The 16,498-nt window shown below is 41.9% G+C and overlaps 2 protein-coding genes across 3 annotated transcripts; one reads left to right on the forward strand and one right to left on the reverse strand.

The window, feature by feature from the left end:
- Positions 1-3,899: 3,899 nt before the first annotated feature.
- On the forward strand, positions 3,900-10,266 carry ugdh (UDP-glucose 6-dehydrogenase). Of its 2 annotated transcripts, none has more exons than XM_030415148.1 (12): positions 3,900-3,975; positions 5,451-5,612; positions 6,046-6,147; positions 6,245-6,445; positions 6,526-6,723; positions 7,155-7,302; positions 7,396-7,490; positions 7,583-7,713; positions 7,969-8,108; positions 8,707-8,798; positions 8,885-8,995; positions 9,635-10,266. In XM_030415148.1, the coding sequence occupies exons 2-12, from the start codon at positions 5,451-5,453 to the stop codon at positions 9,743-9,745; spliced, it is 1,491 nt and encodes a 496-aa protein (XP_030271008.1). In that variant the 5' UTR covers positions 3,900-3,975; the 3' UTR covers positions 9,746-10,266. The 2 variants fall into 2 exon arrangements, with proteins under 2 accessions (XP_030271008.1, XP_030271002.1); XM_030415142.1 differs by having other exon boundaries at positions 3,904-4,190.
- A 71-nt stretch (positions 10,267-10,337) lies between these two features.
- Positions 10,338-16,115, reverse strand: lias (lipoic acid synthetase). Its single transcript, XM_030415159.1, has 11 exons — positions 15,954-16,115; positions 15,495-15,670; positions 13,965-14,058; positions 13,637-13,717; positions 13,230-13,386; positions 12,874-12,931; positions 12,652-12,780; positions 12,004-12,149; positions 11,837-11,907; positions 11,619-11,730; positions 10,338-11,234 (listed from the first exon to the last, which is right to left on the reverse strand). The coding sequence occupies exons 1-11, from the start codon at positions 16,035-16,037 to the stop codon at positions 11,173-11,175; spliced, it is 1,170 nt and encodes a 389-aa protein (XP_030271019.1). The 5' UTR covers positions 16,038-16,115; the 3' UTR covers positions 10,338-11,172.
- Between the last annotated feature and the right edge of the window lie 383 nt (positions 16,116-16,498).

Consider the following 16,498-nt stretch of genomic DNA (forward strand, 5'->3'; position numbering starts at 1 on the left):
TAGGGAAAGCTTTTTTGAGACTTCTTGATATTTCCAACTTTATTCAGCTTGTCCATGAACCCACTCACTCCAGCGGAAACACTCTGGATTTGATAATTTCCCATGGAATAGATGTGTCAGCCCTGAACGTCGCTTCTGTCGCCTCTGCTGTGTCGGACCACTTTCTCATTACATTTGAAGATATTAGCCTGTCCCTATGTCCATGACACAAATGTTGTTACTTCTCGTCATATCAGCCCGGCAACCACAGCGACGCTCAGTGATAAAGTGCCTGGAGTTCCATACTTGTTTCGCTCCTCGATTCTGTGGCACCGGTCTCTACCAAGACAAGATGACCAAAGAAATCTACTCCATGGTTTACTGACGAAACCCGAGATCTCAAGCAGGCCTGCAGGAAAATGGAACGAGCATGGCGTAAATCCAAACTGGAGGTTTTTCATCTTGCCTGGCATGATAGTGTACTAAACTATAAGCGTGCTCTAAATACTGCTAGAACTGCATATTTCTCCAGCCTAATAAACAATAATAAACACAATCCTAGATTTCTCTTTAACACTGTGGCTAAACTTACTCAAAAACCACAGTCGGTGAGCTGTGCACCCTTTAATGCAAATTATTTCTTAGATTTCTTTTGCAATAAAATTGATGAGATCAGAATTAAAATTAACTCATCATCTCTGGCTTCCTCGTCAAACCTTGTCAAAAAATGTCCTGCTGCCGATTCTGAGTTAGTCTCAGCTCTAAACACTTTAGAAAATAACTCCCTTCAGATACTGTCTAAAATTGTCTCATCCTCTAAACCAACTACCTGCGTCCTGGACCCCTTTCCGGCAAAACTGTTTAAAGAACTATGGCCAGCACTGGGACCTACAATGTTAAATATTGTTAACTCATCTCTCATGACTGGTGTTGTCCCTTCTAGTTTTAAGTCTGCTGTGGTTAAGCCTCTACTTAAGAAACCACACCTCGACCCAGGATCACTAAACAACTATCGACCAGTATCCAACCTTCCCTTCTTCTCGAAAGTCTTAGAAAGAGTCGTGTCCGAACAACTTTCAGGCTACCTACTCAATAATAATCTCCTGGAACCTTTTCAGTCAGCGTTCAGAGCCTGTCACTCCACTGAAACCGCCCTTACTAAAGTGGTAAATGACATTCTACTTACCTTAGACTCTAACTCGACCTCAGTGCTCATGTTACTGGATCTCAGCACTGCATTTGATACTATAGATCATGGCATACTGTCAGACAGACTTGAAAGTCAATTTGGCATCTCTGGCCTGGCTCTAGCCTGGCTAAAATCATACCTGTCCGAAAGAACACAATGTGTTTCCTACAATGGTACGTCATAAATTTTTACTGCTGTGAAGTATGGAGTTCCCCAGGGCTCTGTTTTGGGCCCTTTGCTCTTCTCTTTATATATTTCACCTCTCGGCCAAATTATTCTGAGCTATGGAATACATTTCCACTGCTATGCGGACGACACTCAGCTGTATGTGCCCTTAAAAGCTGATGACAAATCGCAAATCACGAAGCTAGAGACCTGCCTATATGCAGTGAAGAAGTGGATGTCAGAAAACTTCCTGCTCCTAAATTCGGAAAAAACTGAGATGCTGGTCATCGCCCCCGCCAGACAGAGACACCATGTTGACCAGGTGACTGTAACTCTCGACAACTGTGTTATTTCTCAAAGCTCAACCGTCAAGAATCTAGGTGTTACTTTTGATTCTACACTCTCCTTTGATCAGCACATCATAGAAATTACCAAGATCGCCTTCTACCACCTGCGCAATATAGCTAAAATTAGGTCCTTCCTATCCACCGCGGACGCAGAGATCCTGATTCATGCCTTTGTTTCGTCTAGGCTTGATTACTGCAATGCCTTATTTTCAGGTCTTCCACGCGAGAGCACCAAAAGTCTTCAAATGGTTCAGAATGCTGCAGCCAGAGTCTTAACACGTGCAAGAAAATTTGATCATATTACACCAATCTTAGCATCTCTGCACTGGCTCCCAGTGCATCTAAGATCAGACTTTAAGGTGCTGCTGATGACATACAAAACTGTACACGGCCTTGCCCCATTGTACATGTCAGATCTCATTAAAACCATATATTCCAACTCGGGCATTACGCTCTCAAAATTCAGGGCTCCTGATGGTTCCCGGGATCAAAAAGAAGTCAGCTGGCTGCAGGGCTTTTTCCTATTGGGCTCCTTTCCTCTGGAATAACCTCCCAGCTGACATCAGACAATCTGTCTCTGTTGACGCCTTTAAATCTAAACTCAAAACTCACTTCTTTGATTTAGCCTTTACTTAGCCCTGATAACAACTGTAAGCTTCTTCAGTGGGTCGGTGTCAGTCTCAATGAGTTCCTATAGTACTAAAGTTACACTGTGCTGCCGACGAGAAACAATCTGTTTTTTCTGATAAATACTGCATTTCTCTAACATTTGTTTTTGTTTTCTGTTCCCACAAGCTGCAAGCTGTGTCACTCTCTATAGCTTTCTCCTCCCCCTCCTCTTCTCTCTCCTCCTTCTCTTTCTCCTCCTCCCCTCTTTCTTTCAGGCTCCCGTCTGATGGACCACAGCCCCCTGGGACCATCTACCATTTCCGGGCTCCTGCTGCCTTGAAATACTGACTGATCTGGATCGTCACACCCCGGGCTCTGCTGGATCATTGCTCTCCTCTGCTTCACTATCTCCTCATATCTTTATTTCTGTAAATCTTGATGACTCTCTCTGTCTATTACTAATTATCTTGTGTGGACTGCCCTCTTCCAGGTCAACATGGTGGACAGGAGGTCGTCTGGCTCGGGCTCCACTTGGTGATGCCTCGTCCTGCTCGGTCGTCTCCTGGTTCCACTAACGTTGCATAACTTGTATCAGATCTTTTGTTGATGTACCTTGTAAACTGTGAATTGTTGCTCTTTTCTGTACACGCAACATCTATTGCATGTCTGTCCGTCCTGGAAGAGGGATCCCTCCTCTGTGGCTCTTCCTGAGGTTTCTTCCATTGTTTTTTTTACCCTGTTAAAAGGTTTTTTTTCCATCAACATGTGAAGTTTTTCCTCACTCGAATCGAGGGTCTAAGGACAGAGGATGTTGTTCACTGTACAGATTGTAAAGCCCACTGAGGCAATGTGATTGTGATTTTGGGCTATATAAATAAAATTGATTTGATTTGATTTGATTTGTGTATCTGTGATACATTTACACACAGACTTTTTCTTTATATTAATCATTTGAATTTATTCTGAATACTTTGGAATGTTGCACTATTAGTTGGACAGAACAGCGTTGTGAATGTGTCACTTCGGGCCATGAGAGCATTTCCTGATTACACTTAAATCTTTTACTCAAGTTGAATGCGGGACTTTTACTAGTGACAAGATATTTTCAGTGTTGTACTAAAGTTTTTACTTTATTGATTTTAAAATATTCATCAAAAATAGAAATTCCAGCAAAAGGTGTGTCTCATTCAACCAGTATAGGAAGAAATGTGGCACTGATCTTGAGTCAATGGGTCAAATAACCTGGAAGCTATTGAAAATATTTGCCCAAACATATCTCTATGCAAAGCAAATGGGATGGATCAGAGGTGAGATTTGACTTTGTGTTAAGGCCAAAATTATGTCTTCTGATACTGGTTGTATCAGACACACCTGTTTTTATGGATGTTGCCAATTCATCACAGGTCGAGTCTCATTTCGAAATCATCTAAAGCTCTGAGTCAATGGCTAGAGTCAAACGCCAACCCAAAGCGTCAGTATTTGACGACCTGGAAATGAGACTTTCCAATAACTATCTTTCTCCATAATCACATTGGAAAGTTACATAGTGTTGCTTTAATTAAGGCCGCACAAGAATATTCTGGCGCTCTTACTCTGAAAATACCACACCGGAAGTGTCTCTTCCGCTCCTCGGTGTCACGAAGGAGGTGTTGGGACAGACTCCTCGGCAGAAGAGCATCAATTAAGGTAAAGGTGGTGCTGGAAAAGTTGCTGGAGAAGCCCTGATGGTCGGAGCTTGTTCGCTGAGGAGTGGTTCAAGTTTTAGTTTGAGATATTTATAACTGATTATAACTTGACAGTCCTTCCGGAACCGACGGCTGCCTCCGACAGGAGACATTTAAGAGAGGAGCTAACACAAATCTGCGCATTCCTGAAGTTCTTTGACTGTCGAGTTGGCAGAGGTAATGTAACGTTAGCCTAACGGTTGCTAGCCAGCTAGCTGCTTCAACACAGACGTCCATTCATTTGCTTCTTGTGTCGAGTTCGCTCACCGCCGGCTTTAACGGAGAAGAGGGAAAACTAGCGTAATTACGGTTCCGTTAATGAGTAATTTTCCTTTACGAGCTGACATTTGACTTGTAGTGCAGCTAACGGTTAATTAGCTGAAAGGTTTGTGGGGTGGGAGGTCATTTTTACATCTCTGCCAGACGTGGCTGAGATGTAATGAAAGACTCTTTATTTTCTGCCAGGCTGTAACGGTGCGACTGGTACTGTAGCACTGACGAACCTCTACATGTTAAGACTGACCAGGATGAATGAAATGATTCAGGGGGAAGAAAACAAGCTAAAGTATTACTGACAGAGCTTTGCCAGTCTTTGGAGGTTATACTTTAAAAGTTGAGGCACTTAGCATAGTGAGACATGGACAGATGAATGGAAAGGCTCTGTTAACGCATCACTACAGGAATCCTTGATAAAAAGCAGCTGCTATGCTCAGATGAGGGCTTGAAAAGTGTTTCTATTTATTCGTCTTTGCTCTGTCGGCGGTGATACGCTGTTTCTTTCTTGTGACAAATGTACTTCGTGTAAGTCACTTTGGACAAAAGAGTCTGCTAATTTCCCTAAATGTAAATGTGTAGTATAGGCTGCAATGACTGACTGTTTACATTAACAATTAGTCCGTCAGTTGTTTGCACAGTAAAAACCCAAAAGCTTTTAAGTAAACTGACTCAGGAAAAGCAGGAAATCCTCATAATTGAGCATCTGTATCAATATAGATTCACATTTTCTGTTGATCTATGAATTTATTAATTGACCATTCAGTGAGCAGAAATATTCAAACTGGGAACCTACTTAATATATCAAAAGAAGCCCAACTAACTTTTTACTGATGGAGTAAATATACACATGGAAGTTTTACGGTCCAAGTTTAGACCTTTATAGTGTAGTTTTGACCTATAGACTGGTCAGGCTGTGATACCAGTCGTTATCATTTCAGATTAAATAGTAGGCCTAGTGGTGTATTTGCCAGCTGATGAGTATCAAGAACGGTTAATGCAGAACTGCTCTTGCATAATGTGTCCACCATAAAGCACTGACAAATTGATTACTACTTTATAAATGTCCCACTCAGTATGTATCTTGGTCACACTTCTTCATCCAGTTTATTTATCCTCTGCATGCATTTTTTTCTGTGCTCTTTCCCTTCTACATATTTGCAGATGTTTCAGATAAAGAGAATCTGTTGCATTGGTGCTGGGTATGTAGGAGGCCCGACGTGTAGCGTGATCGCTCACATGTGTCCTGAGATCACAGTGACCGTCGTGGATGTCAATGAGTCCCGCATCAAAGCCTGGAACTCGGACACTCTGCCCATTTATGAGGTATCACATCTGTTTAATTAGTCAAAGAAAATGATATGATTTTATATTAACAAGAGCACTGGTATGCTGTGTGTTTTTCCCCTACATTCTTATCTGACTTTGGTGTTGGATATCATGAAGGAGTGGTCGGCTTCATTAGTGTAACTAAATAACAGTGCTGAAACAGTAGATGTAGCCAAGCAACCATCCTCCCAGTCATTGTTTTTGTGCAATATTACGCCACCATGGGCTGAATGAAACTTAAATTAGTTCCAGACTTGCAGCTTCTCTGCGTCAACCACAAGGTATTACATCATCATGACTAGCGTAAAGGGCAGTTACGGACCAGTCATTGAGAAGTTGCATTACATTCGTAACTGTTTGTGCTACGTTTGTCCTACACATTCACTGACAAACCCTCCCTGTCTCATTTTCCCATTTCCTTTCCCTCCAGCCGGGTCTGAAAGAGGTGGTTGAATCATGCCGAGGCAGAAATTTATTTTTCTCCACAGACATTGACTCAGCCATCAGGGACGCAGACCTCGTCTTTATCTCTGTGAGTTAATCAGTTATCCCCACACACACATTCTGCTGTTTAAATACATTTACGGCCCATAAATGAATTCATTATGAGGATTGTACTTCCTCGACAGGTGAACACCCCAACTAAGACCTATGGGATGGGGAAAGGTCGCGCAGCTGACCTCAAGTTCATCGAGGCGTGTGCTCGACGGATTGTCGAGGTGTCTGACGGCTACAAGATTGTCACAGAGAAGAGCACGGTCCCAGTCCGAGCTGCTGAGAGCATTAGACGGATATTCGATGCCAACACCAAGCCCAGCCTCAACCTGCAGGTGTGTAGCATTGCAGAAGTATAATAATCGAGAAGCATGTTCAGGTTCTGCAAGTTTCTAAATCGGTACTGCATCTGTAGGTGCTCTCAAACCCAGAGTTCCTTGCGGAGGGAACAGCTGTGCGAGACCTGAAGGAGCCAGACCGCGTCCTCATTGGTGGGGACGAAACAGCCGAAGGGCAAAGAGCGATCAGAGCGCTTTGTGCCGTGTATGAGCACTGGGTGCCCCAAGCACGGATCATCACCACCAACACGTGGTCTTCAGAGCTGTCTAAACTGGTTAGTTTAGCTGCTATTATTATTTTTTTTCAATTTTTGATTTTCAGTTAATTGGCCGAATTAAAGGGGCTTTCTGTTACAAATTTATTGCAATTTATATCTGTTAATCGCTTTTTTTATTGACCACTTGTGAGCAAATCTTAAGATGATGTGAGACCTTGGCCGTCTTTCTCGGTTGTCTATACAAGTCTGTAGATTATTCGTTTAAGTTGTTTAATGCTGCTGAATGGCTTTATTCACTTTCTCAAGTGTCTTGTCTCACACGACTACAACGATCGGTTATCAGAATAGTTGCTGATTGATTTTCTCTTGATTATTGGATCACTCGCCTTATTGTTTTCTTTGTGTTTCTTTAAATGGCCTTTACAATTTTTGCAGAAGTCATAAGCACAATCTAAATTGGTAACTATGGTGCATGTGTGTTTGTGTAGGCAGCCAATGCTTTCCTGGCACAGCGAATCAGCAGCATCAACAGTATCAGCGCTCTGTGCGAAGCCACAGGAGCCGATGTGGAGGAGGTAGCCAAGGCAATTGGTATGGATCAGAGAATAGGGAGCAAGTTCCTCAAGGCCAGCGTAGGTAAGACACAAACCCAGAGGATGTTTCAGGTGAGCATCTGTGTACATTTTTAACCAGTTAATAAGTCTTCTTCTTCTCTGACTCACTGTCCAGGTTTTGGTGGAAGCTGCTTCCAGAAGGATGTGCTGAATTTGGTGTATCTCTGTGAGGCCCTCAACCTGCCTGAAGTGGCCTCCTACTGGCAGCAGGTGAGACACCTCGCAGCACCTTTTTCCCCCCCCTGACTGTCTCTGCGTGCTGTATTCACCTCATATTTGCTCTCTGTTTGTCATTTCCTCAGGTGATTGACATGAACGAGTACCAAAGGCGGCGGTTTGCCTGCAGGATAATCGACTGCCTCTTCAACACTGTCACCGGTAAAAAGATCGCTCTGCTGGGCTTCTCTTTCAAAAAAGACACAGGCGACACAAGGTTGGTCTCATTTCATGTTGTTCATTTTTCTCACACCCTTGTAGAATCATGTCACCTCCCAGTTCTTTCTTTCCAACTGCTTTTATGTGAATCAGTAACCTGGCATTGCGTGTGTGAGAAGCCTCAAGAGCTTCCATAGTGTTTAATCTTTGTGCATAGAAAATCTGCAGCGTCACTGTGATCACAACATCCTGGGGTGAACTATGGCCCTGATCAGAGTTGACATTAGATTGTGTGTTTGTGTTGCAACTCCAGGGAGTCGTCCAGTATCTACATCTCTAAATATCTGATGGACGAGGGTGCCAAGCTGTTCATCTATGACCCTAAAGTTCTCAAGGAGCAAATCATTCATGACCTTTCCCAGCCCAACATCTCCGAGGACAACCCAGAAAGAGGTGTGTGTGTATAATATAATATAATATGATATAATATAATTTACATCAGTATGTTTTCATTGTGTATAATGACCTGAAACTAGGATCATACACACTGGACCTTTTTTTAAATCCAGTGCTTCCTGTGCAACCCACAATAAAATCAGCTATTTTGTCAATCAGTATTTAAGTCATTCTAAAGGACTATTTGCCATTTTAAAAAAAAATCACAGGTTCCAGCTCCTTAAATTATGAATATTTGCTGGTTTTGTTAGCCTTCAGTGATCCTTTGATGCTGGCTTTTAAACTGTCTTCTGAAGATTTATAAACCAAGTGATTGGGAGTATAACTGGCAGCTTAATCACTAATTAAAATAATTTAGTTGCAGCCTTTGATAAAAGATTGTTTTTTGCTCATCATTCAGCGATCCATTTGTGCGACACTTTACGTTGACATTGTGAAACAAATTTGAATTAGGATAACCCAAGTATTTCCCAGTTTTTTCAAATTATTTATAACTGTCTTTCATAGATCAGACACTCAGCTGAAAGTTGGTTTTCAATGCTAAGCTGTGGTGATCACTTCTAACTCTTTACTAACACACTTTTCTTTCTCTTAGTATCAGAGCTGGTGACTGTGACCTCAGACCCTTATGAAGCCTGTCAGAGTGCACATGCGCTGGTCATCTGCACTGAGTGGGACATGTTTAAGGTCTGGATCACTCCTTCTCATCATCTTCATCAGTAGTTTGTTTTTAAAAAACTTTAAGTCATCATACCCCTCTAATCTGACCACAGGAACTGGACTATGAGAAGATTTACAAGAAGATGCTGAAGCCGGCCTTTATATTTGATGGCCGCAGAGTGCTGGACCACCTCCACGCTCCCCTGCAGGACATCGGCTTCCAGGTGAGCAGACAGGAGGCAGACCATACCAGCGCTGTACCCAATGTCATTTTTTCACGTTCGAAAATTCGACTGAGGTTTTCAAATGCAGCTTTGAATTTCTGTTGTCATATTAAAAAAGAAAAAAAAATGTATCCTCAATTTGAATAAAGTGATTCTTCAAATTCCCTGGTTGTCATATACTGACATCAACAATCAACTGTCTTTCTCTAGAAGCTTTGACTCAAATTGTTTTTTGACAGCAATGAAAATGTTGCTTTAAAAGTTAAACACAAACAAGTACGGACTGAAACTGAATATCTTGTTGGATCAAAACATGTTAATTTTGGACGGCATTTATAGTTTTTTAATAAATGTGAAAATGGTCTGAAGTTAATAAAAACGTTTGGCTCACAAGTGGGTAACTATCCTACTCCACTACCATGGGAAACTATTTCTACAAATACTAATAATATTAGTATATTCTAATCTTTATCTGCAACTGTGAAGAAATACCAGCTTTAGACTAAATTACTTAACAAAAAAAAAAGCTGCACATCTCATATAGAATTAAAATAATATCTTTGGTTTGGAACTGAGGCAGATATTTGGGGAACAACTGCTGATCAGATTCTATTATTTTGCTGCTTTTTGTGTCCACAGATCGAGACCATCGGTAAGAAAGTGGCTGCGACACGGATCCCTTACACCCCGGCAGCTGTGTGTCCTCGCATCACTGCCACAGAACCTCCCCCGAAGAAAGCCAAAGCCTAAAACTCTTCTCACGCGCACACACGCAACACATTCCTCTCTCAGCCTTTTTTTTCTTTTTAATTGCTGGTGAAACATTTCATTCAGGTCCAACCCCCTCTGCTGCTGTGCTCACCTCATCATCAACTAATTGCTCCCCTGCAGTAGGTTGAACGAGAGGAAGACGTTGAGTGAATGTGCTTAATGAATGAGTTCGACTCCCTGGAGGAAGTTTAGTGATAAACCATCCAGACACAGAAACAGTTTATTTTATACATTTTACTGTCAGGAAGCATCTATCAACCTAACATTTCAGATGCGTGTATCAGTGTGTCAGCAATTTAAACACTATTAACTAAATCTGCTTTCTTACAGTACATATATACATGTAATCTTGTATCGTTGCAAAAGCGCAAAATTTTATACTATTTTTGCAGATATTTTTATAAATCATCTTACTGTATGTTAATCAGTATTTGTCCTCTGCATCAATGATTGTTTACTGAAAGCGACCATGCAATAAAATGTGATGTGTGTCCTTTAAATTGTGCCTGTTGATTTATTCAAATCAATGTAGAAAAATAATAAAAGTGACACAAAAATGAAAACCAGAAGATGTGGACTGATGAGTTTTAATTCTTTAAATACAAATGTAAATTTTTAAAGATTTAATTTACCTAAACAACCAGTGTGTAAGACAAACGAACAGGTGGGAAATATTTTGATTATGTTAGAAAAAGTATAGTTTGAACCCAAATTGGCACAGAGACATTATAAAACATCTCTTTTGATATTTGAAAAGCCAGTTTAGGCTCAAATCCTTTTTTTCTTAATGTAATAGAAGTTTCAAACTGTGTAACAAGTCTTCAACAACCATAATTTGTTTTTAAATCATACATAATTTCACCTTGAAGCTGCTGCAAGAATCCTCAGACCAAGAAAAAAAAAAACTGCTCTTGCTCCACTGATTCATCAGTCCTGAAGCAGCAGACATCAAAGAGCTCATAAACTGAGTGCCTGGTTAAAGGTCAGCAGCTCTTTACCTAAAGTCCAGGGCCTCTGAAGGGAGGGAGTCCATATGATTTAGGACCTCCCTCCCGCCCCCAAGGTGAACAGATTGCACTTTACACCTACTGCCAACAGCAGGTTGCACTTTCTGCTGGCAGGAGAACATGGACAGAGGTCATCTACATATTTGCGTGCCTCTACCTGCTGCCTGCTCTCTTTGATCCCCTCTCCTCCTCAAAATGTAGAGCTCTGGGCTGTCACAGGTGAAAGGTAGAGGACGAGTGGTCTTGGAATGGTCTTTGTACTGACATACTGACTGCTCAACTGCTGTTACTGCTCGTATATGTTATATGCGTTTCTTCTGATTTGGCTACAGGAGTAAAGCTGTGACTGTAAATGTGCGTTGTTATGTTAAAGGGCAGAAGCTGCTGGTTCGGCGCCGTTCACTCAGCCACAGTGACTTCTGCTTTTCTCTTCTCCAGTAGATTCTTTAGGAAGAACTCGCCTGTGAAGAGAGAAGGCATAGATTGGGAAAAAAAAAAATTCTCTCTCAACCATATGAGCTTAATGAAAGAGTGTATCAGTGTATTACTGTTTTATTTTGCTTAATAATGTATATTAATAAATGGTGAGAGTTTTGGGCGCATGTGCGACTTAACATTCATTGGTTGTCCTGATGTGACCGATTATCGTCAGGTCAGGTTAAAAAATGCATAAAAGGACTTATAGTACCCAGTTCATAGCGCAACTTTGAACTGGGTGTGTAGACAGTTGCAGCCTTTGGACAACTGTGAGTCACTTCTTAGGATTTCAGCTCACCATCTACAACATACTGTAATTGTAGAATGAAGTCATAATTAAAAAAAGTACGCTGAAGTGTGTTTCTCACCTGCTTTGTAAGAGGATCGCACCAGTGGACCACTGGCTGTGTAAACAAAGCCCATATCATTCCCAACTTTCTCCCAGTGCGCAAACTTCTCTGGAGTGACGTATTCCTTCACCTAAAAGCCAAACACACATTATCACAGTGTGCACTAAGGCATCAAATCTGCAGCACTGTTGCTTTAATAACTGTGGAACCACTACATCAGGTGCCTTGGTTCTTACCTTCAGGTGGCGTTTGGTGGGCTGCATGTACTGACCCAGTGTTAGACAGTCCACTTTGGCCTCTCGCAGCTCTGCAGACAACAGCTTGGTCAGGAAAATGGCTGTACTTTACATCGCAAAACATTTCTGGAAGTATGTCAGTGTGTGTGACAGGCGAGTTTACGCACCAGTCAGGGTGTCTTGTATCTGTTGGTCAGTCTCGCCCAGTCCGAGCATGATGGACGTCTTGGTGAGCACGGTGGATTTGACCCTTTTGGCGTGCCTCAGGACACTCAGAGACTGGTCAAAGTTAGCCCTGGGGTCACGGACGTGTCTGGAAACAGATGGACAAAAAAGTAATTTAGAAAAAAGGTGAATTATATACCCCTATACTGAAAATGTGTCCAGACTATCATGAACAAGCAACACTCCTACAGTGTGCCCTCCCTGTGTGTCCACTTATATGTAGTCCATACAGTTCTTACTCTAACAGCAGTAAAGTGGCTCTTTTGTTCCACCTGCTGGTAGATGTGTGTATTACAGTCCTCCTGCCAACAACTGACTGCCCTCTTGTGGCAGAGCTGTGAGCAGCAACACAATTTTATTCAAGTATAGCAATTATTTTGAAAAATACAAACTAGATTTTATACCAGGTATACCAGGCTGATAGATAATTCAAAATGAATCAGACTGAAAAGCTGATGAATTCAAAGCATTCAGGATTTTCTTCATGTTGAAACAGAGATCAGATGCTCAGCTTCTCACTTTAACCACCATTCATCATATTATCAAAACCCCATTAATTACAGCCAGCATATAAGGAATCACAACATTACCTTTGCAGCTCTCGAACTGTTTCCACATTGTGGGCGTACACATCTAACCCCGACAGGGCGATCTTCTCTACCGCTGCCAGGTCGCCACGAAAATCAGGGGTCAGACATTCCACCAGGATCCGAGGCTCCCTTTGATGAGGACGACAGATGTGCAGATTTATTAATTCTGCACCAATATTAAGATACAATCATCTGATAAATCCAAAAGGGATGGTAGATTACTTTTCCTTCAGGGTGGAGACTGTTTTAGCAAAGTGCTCTGCCCCTCCATCAGCAATATCTGCAGAACAAAAAGGGAAAAGTGGCGTTAGGAAAAAAACACTATTTTAGAGGTGGGGACATTTAAATATTTTGTAAACTGTTCAATCTATTTAGAGGAAATGTATTCTGTAAAAAACTCATTTTGGAAAATATGATTGTAAGTTTATTAATACCTTGTAATACCCAAGTAAAATCTAGAATACAGAATGACTTTGCATCCGTTTATCTCCCGTCTATAAAAGAGTTTCCTCATTTCCATGTGGAAATTAAAAATTTCAGAAGAATGAGATCGACACACTGAGTGATGAAGCCATTACCGTCTCTGTCGACTGAGGTGAGAACCACGTAGTCCAGCCCCCAGGCAGCGATGGCCTTGGCTGTGTTGTAAGGCTCGTCTGGGTCGAGAGGTGGAGGCCGACGAGCCGTCTTAACAGAGCAGAACCTGCACCCACGGGTACACGTGTCCCCCATCAGCTACATACAGAGAGAGGAGAAACCCTTAGTCGTATCATAAGACGTTCTCGTACACAGGCAACAGGTGTAGTCATACTAAATACATGTATTAAAACAGTACAAAAACATGACTGAGTTTGACTTTCTGGGAAAATATCAGCTTTCTCACACAGATGCACATACTTCATGTACAGAGATGATATCAAAGTGTTTTTTGTTTTTTTTATCAAACATTTGCTCCACAAAGTCCCAGTAAGCCTGGAAGACTTACCATGATGGTCGCTGTGGCTGTAGAATACTCTCCTCCTCCCCAGCACTCCCCGATGTTGGGACACCTGGCCTCCTCACACACCTGAGAACAGACAGACTCACAGTCTTAAATGTACAAGAAGGGACACTAGATGACAGGACTTTTCGTCAGACATTTTATATACAGATAGATCCTGATATAAAGCCAATGTTAAAAATATGTTGATGTATGAAAAATATCAAGTCTGGTATTGACCCAAACTTGTTACAAGATTCTGCCTTCATTATGTTTCTCAGTTCACATATGCAGGTAATTCATTTTGCTTGTGTCACCCGTCTGTACAACGCACCGTGTGCAGGTTGAGGTCTCTCAGTGTGTTCTTCAGCTTGTTGTAGTTTTTCCCGATGGGGATTTCTGTCTTCAGCCAGGGAGGAAGCCGCAGCCTGTCACAAAAAACAGCAGCGGAGCCATTCATTAAATGAGAGAGTGGTCAAGAGTGGTCTCCATGTGAAAACCTTCCATCACGGTTTATACACTACACATTGTTATTCACTATCTTATGAGAAGATTTAAATGAGAAACCAGCTAAAACAACCAGATGAGAATGTCACTTGAAAAATGCCACACAGCTCTCCTGCTGAATGATCTGCAGCACTGCACACAACAGACTTATATAACTGGAGATATTACAGGGCGAGCCATCTTCCCATAAACAAATGAGAAATCATCATCACCAAACAATCTCAGTTTTGTGGCTAGGAAACTAAAACAGGTCAGACTGGTTTGTCCAGGCTCAACACACAACAGACCCAGACACCACAGGAGAATCAATGGAGATGTTGTGAGAGAACAGAAGATAGTGTCGTTGGGATTTGTATGAAACCATGCCACCATTGAAATTTGCTGAGTCAGCAAGTCAATGACTATCTCGTGAAAACAGGAGATCTCATGGAACCAAAACTAGACATCACTTTCCCCACAGATGTCATCGATTCTGTGTGAAGTGCAACCACAACTACATAATTTACATCAGTTTGCATCACCCTGATACATCCCACCGATTTGATGTTATACATACTTCCACAATTTGATTTGATTATAATTATTTAAACAAAAGTGTTTTGTGTCTACATACACACATACATCAATATGTAGTTTAAATATACACCCTTCATTGTTGTTTCTTCAGTCCTATATACAACCTGCTCCTAGCACTGTTTGTGTTTACTTATACAAATGTCTTAAACTGACAAGCTTTTGTAGTCAAACCAATGACAACACAACCACTTTCTGGTACTTGTCAGTATCTTTATTTAGTTTTTTAAAAAAGTTTTAGATTCAAGTGCATCAATGCAACAGTAGGTATTGTTAAAAAGCAAGGGTTCCAAAAGCGTTCAAGCAGGGGTGGGCCAGCTGGTCTGAGATAACACTTTAAATAAATAAGACATTATCCAACAGGGGACAATGAGCGAAGAAGCAATTTCACACAACCCGTATTGGAGTACGACGATGATCTATCTATCTATCTATCTATCTATCTATCTATAGCATGCCACCTCTACAATTTTAGTCAACATATGCCAGCTGGAAAATGAGCAGAAGAGCCATCACGCACAGCATCAGCATCAGAGTAAGACGATGATCTGTATAGCATGCCACCCTACTGATGTTGAAAGTATGGTAGCAAGGGACAGATAGACTTTACAGTTTTACTGTTACTTTACTGATTCTGCTGAACACTCTCATGTAGACACCATTCTCTCTGACCTGGTCTTTGAACCCTTTTGATAAACTATTTGCTGACAGATAAACCAGCAGTCAGTCTCAAAGTGCCCACTCACTCCTGTTCAACGCAGCTGCAATATGTCTTCTGTCTTACCTCTCTCCCTTCTCTGTCCTCAGGTTGCCTTTGTACTCTGCCCACTTGCTTTTCTCTGACAGATCCCCTGAAATAAAGTCTTGTAGATCAGGCCCGCCATCGTTCAGAAGCTCCTTCTTTCTGTCAGCCCGGTCTGAGGAGGACTTTGCCACAGTGGTCAGACTGCTGGTGTAACTCTGTCAAAGAAGGACTGGTGGTTAGTTTAAGTGTCACTGCTTCACACAGTCTCTTTGTGCAATCACACACTTCCATGATGTTGACAAGTTTGTGTGTAATAACACTTATTTGTGAATTATAAAACAGCCAAACTGTCCCTGAAGCTGAGTTTCAAAACATACGTAACGTGACTTCCAGGCCTTTGACCAGGCTAACTACCGCCGTCAACGACCAGATTAAAGTTAGTCATACCGTGGGTGAGGGTCAGTGCGATAATGTCCGAGCAGTGAAGTAAATACTCACATGTGGAATGCATCTGGGACTCAGCCATAGATGGTTTGTGGAGAAACGGCCAGCGACGCAACAACTTTGCTTGAGCAGCGCCATGACTTTAGCTAGCAAGCGACTGTCATTGGCAACAACGCTCGGCGAGCGGCTGCTTTGGTCTGGTGCTGCGTTCACGTGATGTCGGAGGATTGAAAATCCTGTTATTTAAATAAGGGAACAGTTTTTTTAAAAGTAGAAGACAGATACCAAAGCAATACAAATACTCATCTAGATACATCAGAAATGTATGGTGTGTGTGTGTGTGTGTGTGTGTGTGTGTGTGTGTGTGTGTGTGTGTGTGTGTGTGTGTGTGTGTGTGTGTGTGTGTTTTCAGTCCAGGAGGGGGAAGGGAGAGTCCAGACTGGGAGAAGCTTTCCCAGACTGATGAAAGGGTAAGGGGTTGTGGAATGGTGGCAGTCTCTGGACAAAAGGAAATAGTGAGATTCACAAGGAGCAATGATTGACAACATCCGGAGCCGTCATTCACATTAATCCTGAGCAAAAAGGTAGTTCAGAAAAGT

The sequence above is a fragment of the Sparus aurata genome, chromosome 1, assembly GCF_900880675.1.
Source record: "Sparus aurata chromosome 1, fSpaAur1.1, whole genome shotgun sequence".
Lineage (NCBI taxonomy): Eukaryota > Metazoa > Chordata > Actinopteri > Spariformes > Sparidae > Sparus > Sparus aurata.

Coding starts and splice junctions, on each gene's coding strand:
- ugdh (XM_030415148.1), top strand. CDS start 5,451: ATGTTTCAGATAAAGAGAATCTGTTGCATTGGTGCTGGGTATGTAGGA. Junction 6,446..6,525: donor AGCCCAGCCTCAACCTGCAG/GTGTGTAGCATT, acceptor CTGCATCTGTAG/GTGCTCTCAAACCCAGAGTT. Junction 7,491..7,582: donor TGGCCTCCTACTGGCAGCAG/GTGAGACACCTC, acceptor TCATTTCCTCAG/GTGATTGACATGAACGAGTA.
- lias (XM_030415159.1), bottom strand. CDS start 16,037: ATGGCGCTGCTCAAGCAAAGTTGTTGCGTCGCTGGCCGTTTCTCCACA. Junction 12,932..13,229: donor CACCTCAGTCGACAGAGACG/GTAATGGCTTCA, acceptor TTTGTTCTGCAG/ATATTGCTGATGGAGGGGCA. Junction 12,781..12,873: donor GTCTCCACCCTGAAGGAAAA/GTAATCTACCAT, acceptor TCCTCATCAAAG/GGAGCCTCGGATCCTGGTGG.